General features: G+C 35.5%; 1 protein-coding gene across 5 annotated transcripts in view; it reads right to left on the bottom strand.

The window, feature by feature from the left end:
• LOC126757301 (uncharacterized) overlaps nt 1-24,154 on the bottom strand; it is a 427,179-nt gene that overhangs the window by 13,687 nt on the left and 389,338 nt on the right. For 4 of the 5 annotated variants that reach the window (XM_050471089.1, XM_050471090.1, XM_050471091.1 and 1 more), the window contains one exon: nt 3,039-7,091. The exons of the other annotated variant lie outside the window; for it this stretch is intronic. In XM_050471089.1, the coding sequence (XP_050327046.1) occupies nt 3,039-5,424 (2,386 nt within the window). In that variant the 5' untranslated portion in view covers nt 5,425-7,091. The remainder of the gene's footprint in view (nt 1-3,038; nt 7,092-24,154) is intronic. 5 annotated transcript variants of the gene reach the window in all.

Below are 24,154 nucleotides of genomic sequence, written 5' to 3'. Positions count from 1 at the left end.
AGTTACCAGTCGCAATGCTCGAACGAGTCATCGAAAATTGGACTCAACGGATGGACTATCTGAGAAGTAAATGCGGCCACTATTTGAAAGAGATAACCTTAAAACAAGAAAAAACGTTAACTTCGGCTGCACCGAAGCTAATATACCCTTTACATGTGCATTTCTTTTAGTAACTATGTATGTGTTCAGTTCGTATGGAAGCTATATGCTATAGTAATCCGATCTGAACAATTTTTTCGGAGATTATATTATTACCTTAAGCATGTCAAATTGCGTGAAGATACCACGTCAAATGAAATGAAAGTTTTCCATAAAAGCCCTTGATTCCGATCGTTCAGTTCGTATGGCAGCTATATGCTATAGTAAGCCGATCTGAACAATTTCTTCGGAGATTACATTGTTGCCCTAGAAAATAACCTGTGCCAACTTTTGTGAAGATACATTGTCAAATGTGAAAGTTTTCCATACAAGAACTTTTCTCCTATCGTTCAGTTTGTATGGCAGCTATATGTTATAGTGGTAACGACATCGGCAGTTCCGATAAATAATAGCTTCTTGAAGAGAAAATGACGTTTGCAAAATTTCAAAACGATATCTTAAAAAGTGAGGGACTAGTACGGACGGACGGACAGACGGATGGACAGACAGACAGACGAACATGGCTAAATCGACTCAACTCAACCTACTGATCATTTGTACATATATATACTTTATAGGGTCTCCGATGCTTCCTTCTGGGTGTTACAAACTTCGTGACAAACTCAATATACCCTGTTCAGGGTATAATAAGTGCCAAATAATGTTCTTTCGAATTATAATAAACATTCTTCATTAAATTTGAAGTTTTATATGATTTTTCTTAAAAAAAGTGGGGAACCTCGAAATATACCACCCTTTTGTACAAATACTATGTCTCGAGGTAGTCAACTTAATTTCTTCATCAAATTAGTTCAGAACGTTCAGAACATACTCTATTGCTGTAAAATGTATGGCAAGCATAAAGAGAGTAGAATATATAATGACAGAGATGTAATAAATTGAATTTTTTTCACGATTACTCTGGAATATGGTCTTTAGCTTGAATCAAGGCAAAGTTTAATAAAAAAAATGGTCTTACAATATACAATTTGGACTATTTCTATTTGGAATAAGCAAAAATTACAAAAATGACTATAATATATATTTGTTAATTTCCAATGGATGATATCATAAATTAATCACTTAATTTATAGTATTTTTTTTATTTTATAGTTATTGGAAGAGTGGGTGGGTGCGTCGGTATAATAATTTTTCTTCATGAGTTAGTCTTCTAAGATGTCCGTTTTAGCAATTATTTATTCAAATTCACATATTTCAAGTTTTACTTTGACTTAAGTTATATAATTATAATAACATAAACACGTGGAGAATTGCTGGCAAAAACAGCGCACGAACGAAAACAATGATAACTGTGAATTTCCAAACAAACAAAACCCGCAACTAATTCTTGAAATGAATTTGAGGTGTTTTAAGGTTATGTGCGTTGAAAAAAATTTCATTTTCGAAAGTATAAACAGCAAACATCATGAAAATTCATATTTTATATTATATTTTTATAGCGAGCAAGAGTTTATACACACTTCTATATATGTAAATATGTATTTGCCTGCGCAAACAGAGTGCATTGACTGCATACGCTCTTTTGACATGGCTTGCAGCATGGCGAGTTAAACACCATGTCTCGGCAACCACGCCGCTCCGAGCACACATGTTGTTGCATGACGCACACTTGTTCGTATTTTTGCAACAATTTTCATATATTTCCAACTAACACTCGCAACCGCACTGCGATTTTTTTTTTTTTTTGCATTTTCATATTTTTGTTGTCGCACACTGTTTGTTTGTGTTGTTGCTTTTCGGCACTCACTTTAATATCACTATTTGCACAGAAGAGCACTGCGCTGCCAGCCTCGTGCCTGACATGCCCTAAATGCAGCTAGTGTTGATTGCCATGTGGCAACTGCCGAGCTGCAAAGTGACTACAACGTGCAACATTGCTGCAACAACAGCTAGTTTGCGTTGTTTTTTGGTTTTTTTCTCATTTATTATTTTTTTTATGTTTTTACTTTTTTGGTTTTTTTTTTTCATTTTTGGTATTTTTGTTTGTTTTTTTTTCTTCTTTTTTGTTTTTGTTTTGGTTTCCTTGCCTTGTTTACAGCTGTGCGCTTTTTAATATTTGCACGTCACACCAGGCGATGTAAGCCAACCAAGCAGTCGGCAGCTAGCAACGTGCAACCAATGTCACCACAAGTGGCAACAACACTGCCAGCAAGGAGCAGTAGTCTGACAAAGGCGGGCAGTGTGTTAGTGGCAACACTGTATAACCTACTTTGCCGTTTCGAAAATAAGAGCACACACAAACATACACACAAATGTGTAACGGTGTATAAATAAATATTCCATAAACACTAGTTGGAGAGCTGAGGCGCCGTAGCGGCGGCAAACGGTGGACAGCTGGACGGTGGCGGAAGTGAGGAGCTGAGGCTGTTGAGGCTTGGTTGGGCTGAAGGATGGATGAGCAGCGCGCCGCCACCGGAAATGTGTTGCAAATGAGCGCAGCTGGGGAGCGTGGCTGCCTATTGTTCACAAAATCCGTTCGTTTTGTATATACATATGTGTGTGTGTGTATGTGTAACTAGTGTGCCACACGCCATGTCACAAGGTTGCAACAACGCCACCGTCATTTGCATAAAACTTGTGATGACAATGGCAACTATGCGCTGGGGTTCAAAGCTATGTATATATATGTATATATACATAAATATTTGCGTGTGTGTATGTGTGTATGAGTGTGTCGCTGAAGGCCCAACTGCAAATTCCGTGCGGGTCAGTGCTTTTTCACAATCCCGTAAGCGTAGCGCGTCGCATATTTGATGCCACATACATTCATTACATGCGACACCTCCCCACTTCTTTGCCATCACGACTGTCCTCCTCACGGCCGCGCTTCCGGCCCACGCCCCTATCAAACATGGCACATTTGAGCCCCCAAAGCGTACCGTTATAATGTACTGGTGTCTCGCGCGACATTGAGTGTATCTTCTTGCTCGGTCCCGGATGGTGTGTCGCATGGCTGGAGGAGTGTGTTAGCGTCAACACCACAACGAGTACGCTGGCGCATGCCAAGCAGAAAAATACAGTCATCACAATGCAAACGATACGTTTGCGTTTGCGATGCGCCTCCTCATCTTCGTCCGTTTCGTCGCTGAGCGATTTCTTTTTGAGCGCCTTGTGCGCTTGAGCGCCACTCATCGACGCCTTGCGTCCGGCCACTTTGTGATGGAATGGACGTAGCACTTGCTCGAAGGCAGCATCGCTGAGTTCGTACGTCAGCGACGGTTTACGTTCGAACGAGGGACGTTTCTCCTCCATGAAGGCGGTAGCTGCTGTAGCAGAGGTTGGCGTCAACGCCAACGGACGTGGACTACGCTTGATGTCCTCTACCGTGCCGCCGACCGCACTGGACAATGGACGACTGTTGCGTCGGTGGGGTGATGTGAGCTCGAACTCGTTGCCCGTCACAGCGGTGGGTGGGTAGGCGCTATCGCCAATGAAACTCTTCGATTTCTTGGTCGCACTCAGTGTTTCGCGGTAGGTGCGTAAACGCATGCTGGCGCTGTGCAATGCTTTCGCCTGTTTGACGCTGGCGCTGGCGTTGGTGCCCTGAAAGGCGGCGGCTGCGGCAAGTACGCTGGGCCGTTGATGTACTTGCAGCTCTTCGAGGTTGTTTGGCGATAGGTAGAGCGAGCGTCCGTGTTGTGCGCCGCGTTTAAAGTGATAGGCGGCCGTGGCTGCGGCAGCGGCGCTATGCAGTTGCAGCGCATGCGGTGAGTGACCATGTACTGCAGCTGCGGCTGCTGCTGCTGCCGAAGTTGATGGGCGTGCATCCAATTCTAGGCTTTGTGAGCTATGCTGACGTGTGTGTGGATGTTCGCCGCGCTTCTTGAGGCTGCTCGACGACGCTGAGGGCGGGTGCGTGCCACCATGTGTCATGACTGCTGCGCCGCTGCCATCTTCGAAGGAGCCCGAACTCTTACGCGCCAGTAAAACAGCTGCGGCGCGTTGTGCTGCAGCCACCTCCATGCCGATATCCTCCATTTTTGTGCTGCTATTGCTGCGCGAACGTGATTCGACGAAGAGCTCGTTTTCTAATGATAGGTTCTGTTGTGGAAATAGCGATGCGGCTGTACGACCCTCCAGCGATTCCATAAGTTCGTCATTAAGCGATGGATGTCGTATTTGCGATTCGACAACCGACTCCGGTTTGATGCTGGGTCGTCGTCCAGGATCATTGAACGAACGATGTGAACGACAACCACGGCGACTAGGCGATGGCGAACGACTCAACTCTTTGCCGGCACTAGCACCGCTGGGATGTCCGGGCATAAGAAAATTGCCGCGCACCGAACTTGTACGTCTACTCGAGGACGCCGATGAGCCTTGCGTCGCTGCCGCTGCTGCGGACAACAGCATCTGATCCATTGTGGCGGCGGAATCTTGCTGTGCGTGAAACGAATGGGTTTTCTTCATCTGAAAAGTGGAAGCCGGATGTACGTCAATTGTGTCAGAGCGTCGAAACATATTCTTTTTAAGCGGGTGCGTAGCGCTGACCGTATGTCGATGAGACGACGACGACGGCGGCAGCATATAGTCATCGATGAATTGTATTGGCGAACTGCTGCCGCCACGTATACCACCACCGAGCGCGCCCACATCTTCGCCCAGACTACTGCTGCTGACCAAGTAGATGTCCGGCTGATGTGCCAACGGTACGCGCACCGGCAACGGACTAACCGCATGCGACGTCGGCGAGCTAGTTGAACTCGAATGATGTTGGTGTTGTTGCTGCTGCTGCTGTTGCTGTTGTTGTTGTTGATGTCGCGCATGCGCCACCATATTTTGAAACGTATGTAGGCTGTGTTGTTGCTGTTGCTGGTGATGTTGTTGACGCGCCGACAGCGCGGGCGAGACGACGCGACTACCATCGCCATGCATTTGATGCGTCGGTATCGCCAACGTTTGTGGCGGCGCCGAACGCAACGGCAGCGGTGAGGCGGAACGATGTATCAGCGGTTGTTCGACAATCATCGTGTCATCCAGCATCATTGTGGGTGGTGAGCCAGTGCCACCACCACCACCACCAATAGGTGGCGCATAATTGTCGATGGCCATCGATAGCGAACGACTGATGGCTTTCAGTTTGGGTGGCTTTTTCTTGGTGGCGGGATTGTCAAAGGACGACTTGCCCGGCGTATTGTACTCGTAATCAAGGTCAGCAGCGATGGCGGCGCCGTGGTGGGTCATGTAACTGTGGCCAGCAGCAGCGGTGGAGGCGGCGGCAGCATGTTGATGATGGTGACTACTACCGCTGGCGCCGCGCTCCATACGGTAGTAATAGTGGTAGTAGGGGTGCCTATTATTATAGTAATGTGCAATTGTGGTGCTGGTGTGGGATTTGGCGGGCGGGAAGGGTTACAATTACAATTACGGTGTACAAATACAACAAATGTTACGTTTACGTTTACGTCTACGATGACGTTGATGTACAAGGCGTTAGCTGTTATGCTTATTACTCTTACTCTTACTCTTACTTTTACGTTTACGTTTATGATAACGTTGATAACTACGTATACGTTTACGCTTACGTTTACGGTGACACTTAAAGTGCGTTGGTGTGACGGTAATTTTGCGTACACTTGCTTTACTGGTGATTTACAAAAGGCTGGTGATTGGCTGGAGGTTGTGGTTTTGGTGGTGGTGGTGGTTTTGGTGGTTGTGGTGCTGATTTGGTGAAGGACTGGACTTTATAAGCAAAATTGGTGTGTTGTTGGTGGTAAAATATATATATATATTTATCAAACGGTTAGGTGCTCTATTTATAGTGATAATTATGATGGTGGTGTTATTGGTGGTAGGTGTCTTTGCTAGCTAGCTGGGTTTATTGCTTGGGTGCGTTTATGTTACGAGCAACTTGCATACAATTACATTACGTTATGAGCGTTAAAAGTAAAAAAAGGCCTACGCAATCCTCAGACACACTTTACAATTTATGTTTTGAGTTGTTTCTGGTTTTGGTTTTGATTTTGGTTTCGGTTTTGGAAGCGTTCAAGCGTTTGTAGCGCACATATAACTGTATTGGAGTGTATGAGCAAGCAAGCGTGTGAGCGTGTGAGCGAGCGAGCGAGCGACAACTAAATTTTGCAAAATATATTTCTACTCAAAATAAGTACTCAAGCCTTTCTAGTGTTATTATTGTTACTGTTTTTCTTTTACTTTTTTTTTTACTTTGTTTTTACTTTTCTATTGGAAGCGCTTATGCGTGAGTCTCTATCTATATGTAAAATACGATGTGAGCGTGCGTGCTGGCATGAGTGTTTGAGAGCGGCTACACACTACATTGGAGTTGTTTTTGTTTTTCTTCTTATGCTTGTTTGTTGTTGTTGTTACCGATTGTGCGCGCAATACATTTGTGAGCGTGTGAGTTAATTGTTGCTCATGAACGCCTGAGTGTTTTATTTGTAATGAGTTGAGTTGAGCTGAGTTGAGTTGAGCTCAGTTGAGTTGAGTTGAGTTGTTTTTGCTTCACAATTGCTTATCAGTTTCCGCTTCTTCTTCGTTTGCTTATTGTAACGCTCACTTTTCCAAGCACCTTGTTGTTGTGTTTCCTACTTGGTGTTGAGTTGCTTTCGAAAGCTCATTTGTTTGAGTGCAATTTTATTTATTTATATATTTTTTGTTTAATTTCGTGCATTTACAAGTTCGTACTCATTTAGCTCTGTGTCATAGTTACATTTCTTATTATTTAAATTTATTTTTATTAAAATGTTTCTTGTTCTGTTTTTGTTTTTCTTCTCTGTTTATTTGGTGTTAGTTTACGCTTTCTTACATTCGTGTCATACACAGCTTAAAGCATAGTTTTGTATGTAAATTTATGAGTAAAATTAGTGCTATCTCTTTTTATTAGACTTTGCATTTATCACTTGGTGCAAGTTGTGTTGTATTTGTTGCATCAACATAACCATTTCGCTTTTAAATAAAAACAGTAATCACAACTAGAATTAGACGAGAAGAAAAAATAGACAAAAATACATATATATTTGTAGAATAATTTTTAGCGAATTCGAATAGAAATGAGTGCTTATTGGAGTTGGGTTGAGTGAGTCAGTGAATGTGAGTGTGAGTGGCAGATTAAATGAGTGAAGATAACGTGCAATTGGGTACTGCAAGCAATTAAAAAATGCTTTGCTAAATTAATAAATATATATTTAGTACTTGAGTGAAAATATTGCAAAAATTTGAGTGGTTTTGAAAAATGAGATAATAATTTTGCATAATTTTTAATTACGTTTGTTTCATTTTGAATTGCGATAATTACAATTAAGTGAAAAATAAAAAATCTCACTTATTCATTATATTTAAAAAAATACTTAAAAGGGAAATCAATAAAAAATAGTGAGTTAGAAAGTTGCCACAAAAAGTTAAAATATTTGCGACTGAGTGCTAATTTGAGTGGAAGAGTGAACTATAATTGAATGAAAAGATTAACTGAGTGTAAATTTAAATATTTTGAGTGGAATTTTAGTTACAGAGAAAATAAAGTATTTTTAAAAATCAATTAAAGAAAAATGGTGCCAAAAAAGGATTAAAAATTTGTGAAAACTTATAAAAATAAAATATTTTGAGTGAAATTTTAATTCAAATTTCTACAGAGCAAATAAAAGGTATGTTGATTTTTAAAGAAAAAAGTGCCAAAAGGTAAGAGCAAAAGTGTGTGTAAATTTATAAAAAGAAAAAAAATTTGAGTGGATTTTGAGTGCAATTTTTTTTACTTACAGCGATATGTTAATTTTTAGAGAAAAAAGGTAAGCGGTAGGTGGGATTCAAAATTTATGAAAATTTATAAAAATGAAAAAAAAATTGAGTGGAGTTTGAGTGAAATTTTAATTAGAACTTTTTTTAGAGGTGGGAGCAAAAACTTGTGGAAATATATAAAAATAAAAAATTGAGTGGATTTTGAGTGACATTTTAATTAGAGAATTTATAGAGAAAATAAAAGATATGTTGATTTAAAAAAATGTGCCAAAAAGAAGGAGTAAAAGTTTGTGAAAAATTTATGAAAATAAAAAAATTTTGAGTGCATTTTGAATGAAATATAAATTAACATTTTATAGAGTAAATAAAAGTATGTTAATTTTTAAAGAAAAAAGAGCCAAAAGGTGGGGAAAAATTTGTGAAAATTTATAAAAATAAAAAATTTTTGGATTTTGAGTGAAATTTTAATTAAAATTTTCAGAGAAAATAAATGACATTTTTAAAGAAAAAAGATGCCAAGAGGTAATTTGTGAAAACTTACAAATATAAAAAATGTTGAGTGGAGTTTTAATTAAAATAAAATCTGAATAAAAATTTTACTCAATTTATTAAAAATTTTGAACTTTTATAAATATGAAAGATTTCCAGTCGATATAAGTTAAATAATCAATTTTAATGCAAAGTATGAAAAAGGTTTGTAAGAAAGAAAAAAAATAAACAGAAGAATTGAGTGAGTGAAAATTTAGTATATTTGTATTAACATTAAGAACCATAGTAGCAATTAATGTGAATGTAGCAAATTTGAGTGAGCGGCTTAAGGAGTCTCAGAAAAGTTTTAGTAACGGTGAAAATATATTGAGTGAGAATTTTTTCTACTCAAAAGTGAATTTTCAGTAAAAACAGTAGTAAAAATGCGGATGTGACAATTTGAGTAAGTTGTTTAAGTAGTCTAAAAAAACTAAATTAAAAGTGAAAATAAATTGAGTGAAATTTTTTATACTCAAAATTGGATTTCAGTACATTATATTTGTGTCTGTTTGCAAAATTTGTGTGAAAATAAAAAGTAATAAACAAAAAGGAGTTGAGTGAGTTATAATTGAGTATATTTGTATAAACACTAAAAACTCACGTAGCAAGAGAAGCGAATATCGTAAATTTGAGTGAGTGCTTCAAAGAGTATAAAAAAAAATATAGTTAAAGTGAATTCGATTTGAGTGAGTTTTTTTTCTACTTAAAAATGGTTTCGAGTGAGTTCTATTTGTATATGTATGTATATATACATCGATAAGAACTGTTGTAAAAGTGAAAATAAATTGAGTGAGATTTTTTTTCTACTCAAAAATGGATTTCAGTGAATTATATTTCTGTCTGTTTGTAAAATTTGGGTGAAAATAAAAAATAATAAACAAAAAGGAATTGAGTGAGTTATAATTGGGTATATACCGATGTATGTATAAATACTAAAAACTGAAGTAGCAATAGAAGTGAGTTTGAGTGATTTAAAATAAATTATTTTACAGTTAATTGGTGTAAGAGTGAGTTTTAATATTCCTACATAGCGTGTTAATGAGTGAATATTTTAAGATTATAAATACATTTATGTCATAAGAAATAAACATTTGTGCTAAAGCGAATACTTTGCTGTTAATAAAAAATTTGAATACCTTAAAATTATATCTAAATCTATTGGTAATACTTTTTTTTTTGAATGAAAATCGTGCAAATATATAAAATATTAAATAATAATATTAATAATTAATATTGAATAATACTACGTTTAAATCTCAATGTCACTTTTAGTACTATCATAACATATGCACATATGTGTTAAAATTTTTCCACCAACAAAGAATGTTCAAGAAAGAGCGCGAAAGTGCAAACTGAGCAATTTCATTTGAATTTTTGAGTGTTTAAGTGAAGGGAGCGTTTTCTACCCTTTAATATTAGTACTTTTTGACTTATTTTTTTTGCGTCATTGAATTGAGTGTTTTTTGGATTTGAGTTTTTTCTATTTTTGACTCATTGAATTGAGTGTTTTTGGGATTTGAGTTTTTTCTATTTTGACTCATTGAATTGAGTGTTCTTCAAATTTGATTTTTTTTACTTTTGAAACGTTCAGTTGAGTGATTTTTTGGATTTGAGTTTTTTGTAATTTTTGGCTAATTGAATTGAGTATTTTTTTTAGTATTAGTTTTTTTATTTACTTTAATTTTTATTTTATAACTCATTTGTTATAAATATGTTTTGTTTATTTTTTATACCCCAAATTTGCAAGATGCAACTCGATAAAATATTTTCTTGAACTACTTTTCTCAGAGCAAAAAAGTGTTTTATTTTCTACCCTCTGTATTTCAATTATCAAAACATTCTAATTAATTTTAACTAAAAAAATTTCTAAATTTCTAAACGCTTATAAAAATAAACTCTATTTCTGCTCCACTGATATCGGAGTACAGTCTTATTAATGACAGTCACATTACCGCAGACATAGACATATGTAAACGAGTACACACACGCAAAGCGACACAAATATGATTGATGATTAACCTGCAAGTCAATAAACCGCGCTCTCACACATACACACAAACACGTAAAATTTGTTCTCCTTCCATTATATCATCTTTCTCAATCCCTACACCGTTATTTTCAGCCGCTACTAACCACAAAACTTTCCCGCCTTTCACACAAACACAGTCACATCTAAGACAAATGGTTAAAAACAACACAAAAAAAAAAACGAGAAGGTTCACAAATACTCCTCAACCGCTTCAACACTTGACAGGCGAGTGCCGTAAATAATGTCAGTCAGTATGTCAGTGAGTCAGTGTGCAGCGACAATTTGAAGTGTGTCGTGTCGCCTCTTGTCACAAACTCACTTTTGCAAGCGTTAAGATAATTCATCATCTGTATCTGTCTGCACAATGATGGATATCCGTTACTTGCTGTAGTTGTTGTTACATTTGTTTTTGTTGTATTTGGTGTTATACAAGTGTACTATGCACGTATATGGCTTGCTTCTGTGTGTTTATGTGGCTACCAACTTGATAGCCCCACTCAGCTCTCAATTTGTATAAGTATGTATGCATATATGTGTATGTTCTTGTATATGACACTATGTAGTATATATTTTGTCCCAACTTCCGTTAAGAGTTAACCCTAAACGGAAATTTTACATGATAAACTCTCCGAATGCTGACCGAACTTCATATTTTAAAGGGTGTGCATTCGGATCAAACACACACCATACATTTTTTGATTGTTGAAGTGTTTTTTTTTATTTTCAGTTGGGAGATATTCACTTTTGATTATCCCCTTTGGTATTGTAGGGACACAAAGTGCTGGAAGTGCCCTTCGCTTTTAGCTTTTATGCGCTTTTAAGTGCGTGTTTAGCTCAATTGTCGTAAAATTGTTTGTTGTTGTTGTTGTGAAGGGAATAAAAATGATTGCGGGTGCTTTTTTTTAATTTTTTTATGGAGAAGAAAATTTATTAATATTATTGCTCATTCATTTTAAAGGAGAGTGTTGCTCTTCTGAGAAACTATTTGCCGTTATAAAAAGAAATAAGTAAGAGGAAGACAATTGAGAACTATTTGCCGTTATAAAGAGAAATATTCTAGAAGAAGTCTATTGAGAACTCTCTACGCACTTTAATTTGCGGAATTAGTAAATTGTCCACGCTATTCCGAACAAACTCCTAATTGAGTCAATTAAGAAGCTATATGTACATATATATGTACATATGTATATTAAAAACATATGTATGTACATAGTAAGTTACATTAATTTTTTTCTCATTGTTTCTATTTAAACCATGTTACCACATTTTATAAAGTTTAATATCAAATCAAAAATTATTTACGAAAATAATTTTCGAACATCTTTTTCGAAGTTAAATTTTTTTTTGGTTTTTTATTTCTTAATTATTACTAATTATAATTGTTTAGTTATAATACTATAAGATTTTAATACAGCTTTCTAATTGCGAATATTTCAAACTAAAAAAAAAATAATTTGCGAAATAGGTGGCAACTCCCCAAATTATTTTCATAATAAGTATAGGCTAGAAAGCATCCATTTTATAAAAAAAAAAATATTTTGCGAAATAGGTGGCAACTCCCCAAATTATTGTCTTAATAAGCATAGGCTGGAAAGTATTCCATATTAAAAATTAATATATTATTTTTATAATTTATTGGAAAATTTAGTAAATATGGCAATGCACTTCTACTACAGGGTGCCGCAAAGTTAACGCAAGATTTAAGTTTGCCGCCATTTCAATTAATCTTCACAGTTGACGAAATTAACACTCAATTCCGTCTAAACTGTAAGCTGTCGATTTGGTTTTTTCTTTAAAGTTGCCAAAACTGTCTTACATAAATGGCCGCAAATTAAACTCGTGCGTTCATTTTGCGACACCCTATATTAAATTTTAACTTTGCGGTTATTTTGGGCCACTCTTTATTGTCTCAATTCCTTGAAAAAAGTTAAAACTTTGTGGCCTACTTACTCTAAAGAGCTTAACTCCGTTGAAATTTTTTTTGAAGTCAAGTGGCAACCCTGTTCAATAATATTTTTTTATCAATAATCGTTACCAGCTTGCGAAGGGTGCACATTTTGCTTATTATTGTTTAAGTTTTGGATAATTTAATTTTTTTTGTTTAAAGCAAGCGGCAAGCCTTTTGCTCTAAGCGTCAAATATTTGCAAAATCACTCCAATTTGTATCACTAAGGAAACCCTTAAGAAGATTTCTTCTTACTACTTTTCAAAACATTTACACACAAATATCTCTATATGTATGTACATATGTATGTATAAGTGGCAACTCTAAATTTTCTCTTGGCTAATTTATTATTTAATTAAATCATATTAGATATTATATATGTATGTTTTGCGATAAGCACTCATTTATTGCTAATATATTTATATAATATACTTATTAAAAATTTAATCAGTGTGGCAACGTCTTTGAATTTTTTGTACTTAGAATGTAACACTGAAGGTTTAGTATTTCACATATAAACAATATCAAATATTGCATTTATATATATTTTTTTATGTTTGAAAATTGGGTGGCAACTTTGTTATATTTTTGTTATAAACTTTCTTAAATTACTTGCTTTGGTTATTATAATTTTAATATGTTTTGTGAGTTTTCAAGTTGTTTAATTTTTTGTATTTAAATAAAGATGGCAACCCTATTTTAAAAACTTAAGATTTAGAAACAAAAATTCTAGGTTCAAAAATTTTTCTCTTTACTATCAATTGCAACTAAAAATGGATGCATTTAAGTTGCTATCTACAATATTATTGAAATTGTTGTTTTTTCGTTTGAAAGTTGGGTGGCAACTCTGTTATTGTTTTTTGTCAAAAATTCGCTTAAATACTTTGCTTTGGTCATAAGATTTTCAATTGTGAATTTTCAAAATTTCGATTTTTTTAATTTAAATACAGATGGCAACCCTGTTTCGAAAGTGTTAGATTTAAAAACAAAAAGGAAAAGACTCTAGGTGCACAAAAAATTTTCTTTTTACTATCAATTACAACTAAAAATACAATTTCATATGAGTGCTTATATACAATATTATTGAAATTTTTGCTGGTATAATCTACACAAACAAATACGGCAACATTATTCGCTGACATAATTATGTATACATATATGTATGCGCTTAAATTATTGCCAATATGCCATAAATGAAACTAAATGCAGTCAACTAGTCAAACTAGCATGCTTTCATTTTATTATACGTATAAGTCTATATGCATACACACATACATATTTATGAATGCAATTTTGAACTATTCGTCTAACTTTGCAATCAGAGTTAATTCAATTTCATATTTCATGCCAAGCTGCATATAAATTGCATTCACTGCGCACATTAGAGCGCCATCAGCAAAGCTTCAAGGGCTTTTAAGAGCTTAGCATATTGGAAATTTATTCTAAATGTGAAACAAAAATAAATTTCGAAATTTCTGCTGACATATCCAATCACCAAATTGTGCAAATTATGCCACTGAAAGCCAGTGATTTATGTTTTTGGTGCAATTAAAATGATCACTTAAGCCAGCTTTGTTTCGATAAGCTGCTTGGAAGCTTAATACGCGTACAAATATAGATACATATATATATACTTTCTATACACAATTTTCTCACTGTGCGTCCCTAGAGTCTTCTTTCATCCACTGAAACTTTGTAAATTTTGCAGCGTTAATTTTTTATAATCATCACTTCGCGCTGTTCTTGGTGGCGCCTGCGGATATGCAATGATTTCTGATTTAATTATTCTTCATTTAGCGCTTTCACAATTACTTCCAAGTGAAGGCAGCTTTTCACAGCAGCACTTGCAATTGCTGAAGCGTTTGTCGTTGGGTTTGCGCAAATTTTAAGATGAAAATGCATTTAATGGATTTTTAATACCCGTCGTTAGATGTCTAAGTGCGCTTCAAGGCGTTAACGCCAGGCGGATTAGTAAATTCATTGCAGACGCAAGCGCTAGAATACTATTTTCGTTTGAGTACTTTAAATTTGAAGTACTTTAGATTCATAGCGTTTGTTTTGAGATTATCTTGTATAAAGACTTAAACATTGCTTCGGCATTGGTTTCACAGTCTTCTGGAGCAAAGTTTACACTTAAATACCTGAGTTGATACTGAAATTTCTCAGTTTTACTAATATCTTACGTATTTTTTTGGTTAGATTTTTGAAGCTAGCTCTTACTGTACAAGTACATTTATATCTTCATCATCTCACCCAATTCCTAACCTCCAAATTTTATACCTGACGAAGAGTTGACTCACTCAGCTTAGTGAAGAGCCACTCATGAAATAATTTTGAAAATTATAAACTTTGCTTTAAGTCTTCTTAGTTTCTGATTATTGTATCAATGTAGTAATGCTAAAAAACAACTAAAAACTGATTTTCAATTTTTTTTTGGAATTACAGAGATAGCGAAAATTACTCATATAGATTATGGTAATTTATTTTGAAGTGAAGAAACATTAAATTCACCCATATCATTTTGACATAGAGTAGAACGCAGGAAATCTACTGAACTACTTGCCTTGAGCAAAGTTCATATCGCCGCAAGTTTAAGAGTCCTTGCGGGACACTGGCCAATAGGCATCTATGCGGTAAGGCAAAGGCTGACACTAGTTGTTAAAGCTGTATAGAGAAGGTTGAGTTGGAAGCATCTACGCACTTTTTTCTCCATCGTCTTCGCATATGTACATATGTATATGTGATAGGCTCAAAGCGCTTTATCCATTTGTAAGGGCCTTATGATCTATTATATAAGATATTTAATAGGTATCACAACGTACCGTCATACTGTGCCGTCCAAGTGAGATCCCTATTGGGATTGACCCCTTCTCTGACTCTCTTCTTTCCCAACCGAATCCCTCCTAAAATTATATAATACTATAAGACCTTCGTTAATTTCTGTCATTTGACATTATATCATCTCATTTCATCTCATTTCACCTCATACCATGTCATCTCATTTCATTCCATCTCACCTAATCTTATCTCATCTCATCTCATCTCTCATCTCATCTCATCTCATTCCATCTCACCTAATATTATCTCATCTCATCTCATCTCATCTCACCTCATTTCATCTCATCTCATTCCATCTCACCTAATCTTATCTAGTCTCATCTCATCTCGTCATATCTCATTCCATCTCACCTAATCTTATCTCAACTCATCTCAGCTCATCTCAACTCACCTTCTTTCATTTAAATATACCCTGAACAGGGTATATTATGTTGGCTAGGAAACTTATAGCAGCCAGAGTGAAACGACGTATACCCTATATAATATACATGTAGGTATATGGTATATAAGTGATCAGCTTGACGGGCTCAGTCGATTTAGCCAAGTCTGTCGGTTTGTACATACAAGAATTAGACCTTAATTTTTTGAAACATCGCTTTGAAATTTTGGACACTTTCTTTTCTCTCCAAAAAGCTGCTCATTTGTCGAAAGCACCGATATCGGAACACCATAGCATATAGCTACCATACAAACTGAATTATCGGAATGAAATACCTGTATGGAAAACTTTTTTATCTGAAGAGATATCTTCACGAAATTTGTCATGATTTATTGCCTAAGACAATGCTTCAATGTCCGAAGAATTTGTTCAGATCGGATCACTATATCATATAGCTGCCGTACAAACTGACCGATAAAAATGAAGTTCTTGTAAGAAGTGTTTTTTACTTGTGAAGTGTAGTTTGAGGTATCTCACCTCGCCTTGTCTTATCTCACGCATCTTCTGATGTGATATCTTCCATTAGTTCATCTCATCTAATCCGATCTCATTTATTTTTTTCTAACCTTATCTCATCTGATCTCAATTTGTCTTACTATATTTCATTTCAACTTGTCTCTTGTTATCGTAGTGTCTCAACTACGGAATAAATTTTCCGACAAATTATGAAATTTAAGAGCCATATATGTACATACATATGTGTATACGTATATATGTAATTATGAATGTTTGTATGTATGCAAAAATGGAAAATTTCCTCTCAACAATCGCTGTATTTACACCTTGTACACAGCAGCGTGAAAATTTATTTATATTTAAGTGAGCTAACAACAATAACAACAACCACAAAACTATCAAAGAAGCCGGTCACACAAGGAGGAAACCACAATTGAAGAAATAACGGTTACGAACAGCTGCGAACTTGGTCGAAATGAATCACGGTGGCGCGGAGACGCGTGGGAGTACTTGCAGTGAGGAATGTGAATATTCAACACACATATGTATGTATTCAAGTTTACACACATATGTATATGTTTAGACTCATATATATAAATAGATGTATATAAATGTATGTGAAGTATTGCCAAGCTGCTGTAAAGATTTTCGCAATAGCTTAAGGTTAGGAGCGGGTGCAGTTGAAGAGAAGTGCGCAGCATAAGCAGTAGCTTAGCGGAAATATGCGCTTAAAAGTATAAGTATTACATACCGTGTATGTGTATGTGTTTTCGCTTGTATGTATAATACACAAACTATTTTCGCACGATTTTTCCCGTTTCGGTGTGAGCATTTTAAACGCTGCTGTAATATTTGTTTGAATAGTGTAAGTACTAGAGCGTGACAATGCATAAGGGCACACACATACATACGTATATATATGTACATGCATACATAAGTTTCTGTTATGTTTACACACGCATGGCGAGCAGTGTAAAATATGCTTAAAGTGTGGCGTCGCAAATCTGGAATCCACACGGATGAGCAATAAATCACATAACAAAGCAATTTGCATATCCTTCCGATTCGCGCTGCGACATGAGGAAGCCGCAAGTACTCTAAATTCATGACATCAACACATGCGAGTGGAATTTGTGTGAATGCTGTGAGAGTGTGTGCGAAGATTTACATATCTATATATATTTACAGGGGAAGCATGCATAAATTTATATATGTATGTATATGTATATATATATATATAAATTTATATATACGCTTGTCTCAATTGCTTTTGGCTGCGCGTCACAAGTCTGCTGTTTGCCACATGAAGCACCTTCTGGTGTTAACCGCATTCAAACATATGAGTATACATATGCATATACATATATATATAAGCAAACATCTTTTCAGCTTTATCTGCACAAGTGCTGTGCGCTAAATCGCGTGAAAATAAACCGCTAATGTGTCTGAGCGTCTGTTGCATGCTCTTAGCTGGCCTTGTGATCTGCAATTTGTAGGTGTGGCAGCACATGGTTTTCAAAAAAATTCAAAAAAGCGTACGCTGTTGAGTTGCTGAAGTAATCGCGATATAAAATACTGTTTGCTGTTGTTGTTATATACATATTATGTTTTTTGTATGAAACATTTTGCGGTTTTCATGTTTGTGTCGCGATTTACCATTTTGAGCTTAATATTTGTTTTAAATATTTTTTATACGAGTCTATGTAAGGTTCTCTAGTAGCAAATTTGCTCTGAAGACATTTACAAATGTCTATATTGTCTCAGAATATATTCTTTTGAAGCAAAAAATTCAGCTTATGTGCTTATCAGCTTACTAAAGAGTTCCTGGGTGAACTAAAATTTGAACTAAACCAAAATGTTTTATAAGCCATTAATGAATAGATTGTTCGACTTCGTATTGAAAACCAAAAGCAGTTCTAAAGTCTGTATTTTATAAAATATTTTATAAAGATATAACCTTTTAACTTTACGAAGGTTTGTTGAATGCCATATTAAGTTTGCAGATTTTTAAAAATCCAATTTTGACCAAAATTTTGGCCTTAAATCGTTTATAAAAAATTATTTATCGATGAGAAAAAATCCTCGTTTAATTACTAAAAAATATATTTAAGAAGCTCACGATGAAATTTGAGACTAATCCACTTAGCCGTTTTCGAGAAGTGCTGGTCCCATGCTGGACTTTGAAAACACCATTTTGATAAAAACGCGTTTAAAGTTTGGACTTGTACTTCCAAGCACTTTGAAACGCCTTTTCAAATTTGCGTGCAACTTCGAAAATATTCAACGGAACGATATTAAATTTTCTGTGTGTATTCTTAAATATATGTACATACATTAAGAAAATCAAATAAAAAAAATCGATTTTTGGAAAATTCTAACTGTATATAACCCCTTAACTCTATGGACAAGTCTTGGGGTCACAAAGCTATAGGCTTCATTTAAAACTAACGTATCTGAGAATTGAAAACAAAATCGATTAAACAATTCAACTTTTTTCTGACTCTTGCTGTCTTCTCATGGCCTAAGTAGATAGAATTGGGTATGGAAGTTATTTTAAAGTTTATTACTGGACTCTCTTAACTATACAACTACATTTTTGGATTTTTACGTAAGTTAAAAAAAAGAAAAAAATTGTTTATGCTATCTATAGTTCTTAGCGAAGTACCAAATATGATTTTTTTTGCCAATTTAATGAATTATTGCAGCTGAATGACTTTAAAAATAATTTAAAAAGTTACTTTCTTTCTATAAAAATTATATACTTGTATGTGTATATATATATGTAAATGATCAGGGCGACGAGAAAAGTTGAAGTCCGGTTGAGTGTCTGTTTGTCCGTAACTGTCCGCTGTAACTCAAGTAAAAATTGAGATATCTCGATGAAACTTGGTATGTGGGTTCCTTAGTACAAAAAAAAATTTCGAGTTCGTAGATGATCGTAATCGGACCACTGTCACCATTAACCGAAACCATATAAAGTGGGCAAACATTTTTTTAAAAAGTGGGCGTGGACACCTCTACTAAGTTTAATGTACATATCTCCGAAACCACAAAACCTACAACAACCAAATTCGCCCAGCATGAATATTACAAGAACTTCATTCCCCTTATAACCTTGTTGTTAAAAACTAGTAAAGGCGCAATAAATAAATAAATTACGCCAGAGACATTAAATTTTACACTCTAGATGGCAAGTGAGGGCGTTATAGGAGTCGATGTCAAAATAAGACGATGGGCGTGGTACAGCCGACATTTAAGTAAAAATCCACATCTCGGAAATTACTTGATCGATTTAGTACATAATATTGTTCTGACATTCCAACATTACAGTGCGAAAATGGACGAAATCGGACTACAACCACGCTTACTTCCCATATAACAGAATTTTAAATTTTATCTGATGCTATCACTTTCCAGTACACATATCAAGAACCAATGTATCCGGTGAAATTTTTGCTCAAATAGCGCTTTCAAGGTATTCCATCTCACACCCAAAAATTTTCAACTTTGTAGTATAACTTTTCGACCACCCAGACGTCAAATATGTGGACGCCAGTGCGTATGATTGATTTTTTTGCCGAAAATATCGGTCAATCTGTGAGATATAGTATTGAAGCACGAGAAAAAGTGTCTTTGATTATAATATAATATTATAATATACACTTGTGTCTTGATTTCTCAATACTTTCCTTAGCCTCCATATACCTAATATAAAGATTTTCGAACTTCCAGTTGACTTTATGTCACATATAGTGACTTGTTTAATATGAAGTTTTGGCAATATCTATCTCTAAGTATTTCGCCGGATTTGATTCCCGCGAGTTGCAAAAGTACAAAATATTCGGTTTCACCCGAAATAAGCACTTCCTTATTTGTTGTTTACACATTCTTTAAGATATATACATTTACATACCTATATATATATTTTTGTTTTTTTTGTTATTATTATTTTGTTGATTAAATGAGCTGTATATGATCTCTGGTCTTGACTAAATGCACTGTAAGAATATTGGAAAACATTTAAGTTTCACAATGGTACTCAAAAAAGAAGTTTGCACACAAAAACGGTTCAGGACACATGTAGTTACTTCATATTCATCAGACTTGGCCTCTTCCGATTAACATTTCCTTTCATCGATGGGACATGCATTGGCTGAGCAACAATTCGTTTCCTACGCTAATTCGAAAATTGGTTGTCTGATTGGTTTGCTTCAAAAGGCGAACATTTGTCTTGGCATCCATATTGGTAACCAAAAATTGTCAGAAAGGTGGTCAAAATGTGTAAAAAGCAATTTTTTAATACTTTGAATATTTTTTTTAATTTCCCGGTCAAAATTAGTGCTTCATTTTCAAAAAGTCGGTCAAAAATCTGAGTTAAAATCTTTAAATCTTTATTTCAACTGAAAGCGTTGAGCTAAGTTTAACTAGTGATTGCCCAATTTATATCGAAAATTATATTATTATTGATTTCAACCATTTTTTTATAAAAAGGTGCATCTGACTAACCCGTGTTCATCAAAGGGTTAATAGATAAATATTCGATATTCTCAAACTGTTCAAAAAATATGATTTTATGTAGACTTTTTCATTTAAATTTCTCAAAAAATTATTCTTTTGTTCAATTGTGTTGATGTGACTACAAAGAAATGCTTCCAGCTGTCTTGCTTTCTGATGAACTTGCAGAATTTGCAATACAAATGCGCGATAAATATTTAATTCAAATTCGTGTTTACAATCAATGAATTCACAAATCGTTCTTGGCGCAAGCCGAAGCAACTACAGAAGAAATAAAACGAATCAGCGAGCAGGAATTGCAAATATATTACACATATGTATGTATAAAAAAAACGTTATGGGTGTGTAAAATGCAGTTATGCGTGTGCACAAGTGTCGGTGTATGTGTGTATAAAATGCTGCTTATTATTTTGCCAATAATTTGCTTCGATTTTCACATTCCCTTTATTGCTTTCTGTGCCAATGCACACTAACACCAACATACAACGCACACAAAGAAAGCCAATAGCACTCACACACACATACACAGGAATATGCATATGTAGACCATACGTCGATTGTGTTCAAAGCAAATGCATTAAAATTCAAATTCATGCAATTTCTAGCGCTCGAGCACTGAATTGCCATGGCTATCACCCTGTTTGTTGTGCATATGTTGGTTTTGTTGTTATTGCGGGTGTTGCTGGCAATGCTGCAACATGCCTGTCGCCAACTCACGATGTACCCACACCACACACTACCCAGCAGCAATGCACCGTTGTCAAGTTTTGTTGTTGTTGTTGTTGTTGCTATTGCTTTGCGGCATCCGTCTGTGTGTGTGTGTGTGCTGGTTTGTGGGGCATTTGTAGCGCGATTGCTGACACCGATTGTTGTTGACATGCAAGCTGACTATCTAAAACACACACATACATGCTCACATACACACATACTCCATATACAGTGGCACACCTATACATATGCATGCTTTATTATCAGTTTAGCTGGAATTTGGTGGCATTTCAACGCGTCGCCCACTAATTTGATTCGTGTCACAGTTGCAATTGCATGTCGCATACCCCCTTGCTCCCCCCTACCGCACAGTTGCGATCACCGTTGACTTTGGTTACTACAGCAGCAACAGTTATTTGCTGTCTTTCTTGGCTGATTGTAGATTTGTTGTTGTTGTTGGAGGGAAAATGTTATTGTTGTTGTTATTACCACTTGTTGTTGTTGGTTTTGTTCAATTGTTCTTGTTGTTTTTGATAAATGTTGTTGTTGTTGATTTTTTTGTAATTTTTGTTGTTGTTTTTGCCAAATGTTGTTGTTGCTCTTTGCTATTTTTTGTTGTTGCTATTACAAATTGTTACTGCTGTTGCTGACAGTTGTAGATTTGTTATTGCTGACAGCTGTTGTTACTGCGCATTGTTGCTGTTGTTGTTGTTGATAATTGTTGTTATTGTTGTAGTTCTTTGTGTAAATTATTAGTGTTGGCGTTGTTGCAACTGAAATTTGTTGTTGTTGCTTTTACTGACAATTGTTGTTGTTGTTGTTTGTACATATGTACATACATACCATATGTGTGTTTGTATATCTCTCATTGCCACATTTGCCACATATCACCATGACACTATGCGCGGCGAATAGCAAATGAGCGCCACACGACTACTTTGTGGTGTCGACTTACATATACATACATGTCTATATGTATGTGTGCCTGCCACTTGCAAGCGTGCAACTCATGCAAATTTTGTCTTTTTTGTTTGTTTTCTGCAATGTGCAACATGCAACTGCCTTGTATTGCATGACAGCTGGCTATGTTATAGTCGTTGTTCTTTTTGGGGTTTCAAACTCACACAAATGCAAAACATAAAAATATACAAACACACACACACACACGCAAAAAATGTAATATGTAAGTAGCTCCTTGTTGCAAGTCTGTAACTGCATGCTTTGTGGCTTATCCATTATAACAAACACAAATTTTCGTTGTTGTTTTTGCTGCTCTTCTCTTAGTTGGATGTTGTTGTTGTTGGTGTTGCAAATTTGCATCATCAACATTTTCTTGCAAGTTTTGTGCTGCTGTCAGCCATTCTCGCTCGCAAGTCGCTTACAAAAGTTCTTGTTGCTAGTTGGAAGTTGTTGTTGTAAGTGCATTTTATAACTTTGTACTTGTTGTTACAACAAATTGTTGACAGCTTGTGGCTTTGCTTGCTAATTAAATCATTTTACGGTAAACTTTTGTGTCGAAAGTGAGTTTTAAGAGATTAATTACGACAAAAACAACAAATACTGAAATATGTATGTATATGCAAAGGCTATGCACACATACATATATGTGTATAGCAATGTACGTATGTAAATAAAAGCGTGTGTTGGCATGTGTCACATTTATAAATTTATGCGTTCGAAATGCAATTAGTTTCCGAAAGTGTGTCGCAGCTTAAAGAGAATTTTTAAATGCTTTTGTGCTAGTTTTGAAAATTAATGAAATCCGTTAGAGAGTGATTTCCATACACATACTACTGTGGGCAAAAAATAGTAAGACTTTTCAATTAAAATTTCGCTCAAAAATCCAATTGTCGAAACATTTTTTTTTTAAGGTTGGTATGAGTGTCAGTGGGTGGGCACCACAGACCTAAGGTCGCAGTGTAACCCTCATCTCTTCATCTTATGACTGTCAATGACATCTGTTGCAAATGTCACATGAAAATAATAATTAATGTTTGTCTGTCTGAAGAGTACATAAAGTGCATTCGGTGATTTTTTACTATGAGTGAAATTTTTCAAAATTTTCAAAGAAGTTCCATTGAATTTTTTGTGCAAAATCAAAGTTTTGGCGCAGAAGCCTTCAGAATGTTGAAAAATGGCTTCGGTGATAATTGTTTGCCGCGAGCAAGTATTTCTGATTGGTACAAATTATTCAAAGACGGTCCAAGACAGCCATCAACATCAATAGATGATCAACACGTCAATAAAATAAAGAAATTGGTGCTTGAAATTCGACGATTAATAATCAGATATCTCACTGACATCGTTGGAATATAGAAAGGATCAGTGAAAACCATTTTGAAAGATCATTTGGGCCTAAGAAAAGTGACTCCAAAATCACTAATTTTCTTCGAAAAACAGCGTCGCGGGTACGTCTGTGAGACAATGCTTTACGGCTACTAGTATGTCATAAAACGTATTATTATTGCCGATGAGTCTTGGATCTATGCTTACGACCCGTACCCAAACGATCAATCGGTCGAATATCGTGGCAAAAGGTCAAAAATCAAGGTTATGATGACAGTTTTCTTCGACTAGCGCGGTGTGGTGCATTCCCAATTCATTTCGACCGGCCAAGCTGTCTACAAGAAATACTATTTGAGCGTTATGCATCGTTTGCGCTAAGCTATTCGTAAAAAGAGGTCAGAATTATGGGTGACAACTCTTGGTTTTTGCACCGCGCTAATAAACCGTCGCATACATCATTGATTCTTCGTGAGTTTTTAGCCAAATTTTCAAACAGTATCGTGCCGTAACATCATCATCGCCTCATTTTACTCCGTGTGATTTCCAACTTTTCTGCTAA

This window comes from Bactrocera neohumeralis, chromosome 4 (genome assembly GCF_024586455.1).
Source record: "Bactrocera neohumeralis isolate Rockhampton chromosome 4, APGP_CSIRO_Bneo_wtdbg2-racon-allhic-juicebox.fasta_v2, whole genome shotgun sequence".
Lineage (NCBI taxonomy): Eukaryota > Metazoa > Arthropoda > Insecta > Diptera > Tephritidae > Bactrocera > Bactrocera neohumeralis.
The sequence above is the reverse complement of the archived record's forward strand: the minus strand, read 5'-3'. Positions and strand labels throughout refer to the sequence as shown.